The 5,609-nt window shown below is 36.2% G+C and overlaps 1 protein-coding gene across 5 annotated transcripts; it reads left to right on the top strand.

The window, feature by feature from the left end:
- Positions 1-1,688: 1,688 nt before the first annotated feature.
- On the top strand, positions 1,689-5,324 carry LOC131623604 (protein IQ-DOMAIN 14). Of its 5 annotated transcripts, XM_058894609.1 has the most exons (8): positions 1,689-2,042; positions 2,330-2,385; positions 2,520-2,569; positions 2,877-2,965; positions 3,272-3,673; positions 3,783-4,010; positions 4,093-4,224; positions 4,333-5,324. In XM_058894609.1, the coding sequence occupies exons 4-8, from the start codon at positions 2,900-2,902 to the stop codon at positions 5,098-5,100; spliced, it is 1,596 nt and encodes a 531-aa protein (XP_058750592.1). In that variant the 5' UTR covers positions 1,689-2,042; positions 2,330-2,385; positions 2,520-2,569; positions 2,877-2,899; the 3' UTR covers positions 5,101-5,324. The 5 variants fall into 5 exon arrangements, with proteins under 5 accessions (XP_058750592.1, XP_058750593.1, XP_058750591.1 ...); XM_058894608.1 differs by lacking the exon at positions 2,330-2,385 and having other exon boundaries at positions 1,690-2,042; XM_058894611.1 differs by lacking the exon at positions 2,330-2,385 and having other exon boundaries at positions 1,691-2,042; positions 3,275-3,673.
- Positions 5,325-5,609: the final 285 nt, after the last annotated feature.

The following is a 5,609-nucleotide window of genomic DNA, read 5'->3' on the forward strand; positions in this document are numbered from 1 at the left end:
AATAAAATTGCCTAAACAAGAAGACCAAAAGGACATATAAACATATTTACTGACTTAACAAATATTATTACAATGTAAAAGAAATAGTACACCCACCCATTCATCAGGTTAGAGAGAATTGTAAGATTCTTCTTCTTACCTGGTATCTTGATGATGGGACTATTATAAGAGATTCACAAGAGGTGCCTAAAGCCATTGGCATCATTCGGGAGACAGATCAAGGATTAGGTCTTGAATTGAGTATTCGTAAGACAGAGATATTTTGGCCTTCATGCGATGGTAGTAAAATTTATCAGGATTCGTTCTCGTCGAACTTTGGGAGACCCATGTTAGGGATGAAGTTGCTTGGGTAGGTTGTTAGTCGAGATGACGGCTTTATTAAGGGGTTTTCTATGAGTTCTTCTACTTTGATTTTGCATAGGTATTGCCAAATTTTTTTTTTACCTAAGAAATGTCAACATAATCATATGAAGGAAGCAGTTATTTGGTTTGATAAGGAGTTGCGAAGGGCGGTTGAAGACTTGTGGTTGGTGAAGGTCCTTTCTTCAGGGACCTTCAATGGAGAGTGGCTTCTTTACCCATTCGAGTTGGACTTTGGGTTTTTACTCGGAGGTAAAGGTTGCCTCATACACTTTTCTGTCTTCTAGGGTCCAATCTTAGGTGTTACGAGATCATATATTAAGAGGCAATGGGATGTATGGTGTGGACTCGGATTTCCACATAGCTAGATAGTTTTGGTGTTGCAATTTGAGATTTTGAACTTAGCAATTTTACTAGTAAGGACATCGTCCCTCCTAAAGCACAACATATTTTGGCGAATGCCCCTTTTAGTACGGCTGTTAAGGACGTGGATGTAAAATTTGACATGACCACAAGGCTAAAGGCAATTTTTGGTTGTTTGCAAGTTGTACATGCTCAAGACTTTCTCTTTGCTATTCATATTGATAGGTTAGATCAACACATGTCACCAATAAACTATCGTACTATCCAAAAATACCGCCTTATAATTTTTTTATTCCTATTTATCAGGTTTATACTATTTGTCGATTTGTCGTAAAGTGTCTTAAATTTCTAAATTATTCATAAGTGAATTAGATTTGAGATTCACCTAAATTTTAATTCATAATTTATTTATTTATATACAATAATAGTACACAACTTAAAGTCAATCATATGAATTGTTTCACATTACTCACAACTCACTCAAAACTCATACATACTAAAATTAAATTCAAACAAGAGAATCACCCTAATATTAGAAACCTTTCAATACAAAAAGTTCGAAAATCCCCTTTCTTGAATTTATGACATCTTCCATTATATCATATACACGACAACCATATATGACAACAATTGAGCGCGTGTCTCACAACCTCCTTTAAAGGAGCGTAGACTTAACAAATAACACTGACAGACAGCAACACCAACACATGCCACACGGTCATCCCAAATCACAAATAAAAATCTACTACTCCTATGTTTTCATATCTTCTTTTTTAATTTATGATATTTTTGTCCGATCATAAATAAATATTCTAAGTGGATACATAATTATGAAAATGTTGGTAAGGTAGCAATAATAAAAGTTTATAATAGTAGAATTAATAAGGAAGAAAGAAAGAAAGAAAGAAAGAGTACCAAACTAAAACCGTTTTATATAATTATAATTAAAATTCTTTTCTTGTGTAGGTGTCCACATAGTCTTCCCATTGAAGTAAAGTTAGTTGAACATTGAGTGAGAAAGTGGCCAACCATACCATACCCTTCTTTTTTTTCTCTTTCTCTCATCATCATCATCATTGAACCAAAAATAACAATAATCTAGTAAATTACTATAACTTCCACAAATACAAAGAAAATTCATTATAAACTCCATAAAAAGTTGAAAAGAATTGGATTCCAAGAGAGAGAAAGAAAGGAAGAAGAATCATGTGGTGCTGGAAATAAAGCTAGAGAGAGAAAGATAGAGAGAGTTTCTTCTTCTACTTTGACAGCACTTTTAGAGTTCTTGCAACTTTGGAAGCTCTTTGACAACTAACAAGGTATTTCTCTATCTTATCTGTGTTTTTTTTGTTGTTGTTGTTGTGTTTTTTTTTTAGTATAGTATCTTTTGAGGATTTAGCTTTTAAGAGTAAGTTAAATTAGTTAATTATAAGTATTATGGTTATGAATCATGTTGTGTTGGCATGAACATGTGTGAATTATTATGATTTTTTTTGCTTGTGAATTTTTTCATCAAGTTGATTAGCAATAACTGACTTTACCTTGGGATCCTTATTTCCAACCTGTCAGAAGATTATTTATCATTATGTTTTGTTATAACTTTCAGAAAATTGTTCACTTTCTCTCTCACATCTTCATGACTTTAACCACTTTGAACATCATGTATGATTTTCTTCCTTCCTAGATTTCATCTTCATAAAAAAGATTCTTTTCTTAGGTGAATTCAAAGCCTTTTCAATTTCAATTCCATGTTTATTTGTGATTTGTTAGTTTAATTAGCTTTTGGCCTTCAACAGGCTGAAGATAAATTAGAGATGCTGCTGCCTCCTTGCCGGCAATCGTTCTGGTGAGCTTAATTCTCTCACAGTTTCTTGTTTTTTTTGGTCTAATAGTCTAGCGGCTGAAATTTCACATTAGATGAATAAGTGAGATGTTGTGGGTCCGAACACATGCCCCTGCAGTCGAATGTCTCTGCACAGCTACTAACTGAGCTGATTTAATAAGAAAGAAAAATGATACTTTGATTGATGTTGATTGTGGTATATTGTTAGGTTTAATGTGTATTTTAATCCTATATAATATCTCATGTATATGGTATATCTTTTAATTGCAGAATATTAAATTAATCTTAAATTATTGATTTTAATTTACAGGAAGAAACAGTAATGCTACTGAAATGGGAAAGAAAGGGAGTTGGTTTTCAGCAATCAAGAGGGTTTTCACACACCACTCCAAGGGGAAGGTAATTTATGCTACTGCTCTTTCTTTCACATGTTGTTCTTATATTTGATTCTCTTTTGATATTAGATACCAACATGGTTAACCATTTATAAGAATTCTACTAATATCCCGCAAGAACGTGGTTTGATGTTTGAGTCTCACATATGTGTAATTAACTCTGTAAGCGCTTTCTGAGCTTTGAGGACTTTTTCTAACCCTATGGTAATATTAAGAAATTTTACCACTTTTGTCTGAACTTTGATTCTGGATGCAACATATGTGCGACGATGATATGAATATCTAAATCTAATCGTGTTTAATAATATAGCAGGATTCAGATAACAAAAGTTCAAAAGAGAAGAAGAAAGGTCCGGGAAAACTAAAGCATGGAGAGACCAATTCTTTTATTCCGCTCTTCAGAGAGCCGAGCAGCATTGAGAAAATATTTGGCGACTTCGAAAGAGAGCAACAAGTGCTTGCAATTAGGCCTCCCACGCCTCCTGAGCGACCCAAAACACCGCCTTTTGTTCCTCCTAGAGTTGCTTCTCCTAGGCCTCCTTCTCCAAAGCCACCTTCTCCAAGAGCTTCATCTCCGAAGGCTCCTTCTCCACGAGTCACCTCTCCCAAAGCTGCATCTTCCCGGAATGTTCATCACAACAGACCCGAGCCAACTTTACGGAACCAGCATGCGTCGGCTACTAAGATTCAGGCCTTTTACCGAGGTTACACGGTAAGCTTTTACATTTTCTTGTGAATGCCAATAATATTAACTTCGCCAGACTTTTTATCGACCGTGAAACAAAGTTTCCTAATTGTAACATGTGATATTTGCAATACAGGCGAGGAGGAGTTTTAGAGCTCTTAAGGGTTTGGTAAGGCTTCAAGGAGTGGTAAGAGGACAGAATGTGAAGAGGCAGACAGTTAGTGCCATGAAACACATGCAGCTGTTAGTGCGAGTTCAATCTCAGATTCAATCTAGAAGAATCCAGATGCTGGAAAACCAGGCACGATATCAAGCCGAGTTCAAGAACGACAAGGATGCTGGCAAACTGAGTTTAGGACATGGCGTAAGTGATCACACTCTTCTTTATGGCATCCATTTATAAATCAGACTAATTTATTATGATAGATCGGAATCTCTTGGTTTAGTCCGACACAGGTAACAACGAAGATTGGGATGATAGCTTACTGACAAAAGAGGAAGTAGATGCAAGATTGCAAAGGAAAGTGGAAGCAATCATCAAAAGAGAGAGAACAATGGCATTTGCATATTCACATCAGGTAACCCAACACTTTTCATGTTTTTCTTTAGGCGCAAATGCACTTAACTAGAACAAGATTTTACAACGTTGTGATAATAAGATCACTAATTGTTATGACTTTATACAGTTGTGGAAGGCCACGCCGAAATCAACTCAAACACCGGTGACAGATATGCGTTCGAGCGGATTTCCATGGTGGTGGAACTGGTTGGAAAGACAACTACCTGCAACATCAACTCCACAAGAAAAACAAGTCCTAAAGAATTTCCAACTCACGCCGCCGAGACCATATTCAGAACAAAAGACAAGTCCAAGACCTGGCTCAAGTACCCAAAGGCAACAGCATCATCCTTTTGCCTTCGATAACATGGATACATCCACTCCAAAATCGACTAAATCAACGATATTTCCATCGTCAAAACCATCTCGAACTCCTCCATTTAGAACTCCACAAGGAAACAGTTCAAGCATGATGTCAAAATACTCAAGGTCAAGAGCAGTAGGGTCCAGTTCACCTTTCGACGTGCCAATGAAAGACGACGATAGTCTCACAAGCTGTCCGCCATTCTCAGTTCCAAATTACATGGCTTCAACTGCTTCTGCTAAGGCGAAAGTCCGCGCGAGTAGTAATCCAAGAGAAAGATTTGGTGGTGGTAGTAGCGGTTGTGTAACTCCAACTCCAAGCAATGATTCAAAACGAAGAGTCTCATTTCCTTTGTCACAAGGAATAGGATCATTCAAATGGAACAAAGGGTCAATGTTCTCTAGCAATAAGGATCCTCATGGCTCTCGGACACCAGATAAATATCAGGAATCTATAGGAAATGTGAGTGTGGACTCGACGGCATCGCTGCCGGCAAGGGTCGGAAGAAAGCCTTTTACAAGATTTGTGTGATTTAATTTTTTTAACCATTTTTTGTTTTATTTTTTGTTTCATGTTTGGTGGTGTTATTATCAGTTGTATTATGATTATGATCGAGTGTATTGGTGGTGATTATAGTTTGACAAAAGTATACTCGTTGTAAAACTAATAAAAAAAAGACATAATAGGAAATAATGGTTTGATAACTTTTGATTTGTAACTTTGTTTTTTGAATATAAAGTTCATTTTCTTTGTCACATGAAGTTCATCTGTCATGAGAAATATGTGAATTTTGTTTTTGACAGAGAGAAGTATATGATTTGAATCTTATGAATAAGTATTATACATCTTACATATTCTTGATATGATAACAATGTAAAGTATGAACAACTCACTATAGCTGTTGTGGGCTCGGCCGGCCCATGGTTCTGTGTTTTAGGTGGAATGGGGTCCTAAATTGCAGGACTGGGGAAGAATGACATTTTGGTCTACCTTTGATTGTTACAGCTGCTATGGTGGGTCTATATTTTATGCTCCATTCC

The sequence above is a fragment of the Vicia villosa genome, unplaced genomic scaffold (genome assembly GCF_029867415.1).
Source record: "Vicia villosa cultivar HV-30 ecotype Madison, WI unplaced genomic scaffold, Vvil1.0 ctg.000074F_1_1, whole genome shotgun sequence".
NCBI classification, from domain to species: domain Eukaryota; kingdom Viridiplantae; phylum Streptophyta; class Magnoliopsida; order Fabales; family Fabaceae; genus Vicia; species Vicia villosa.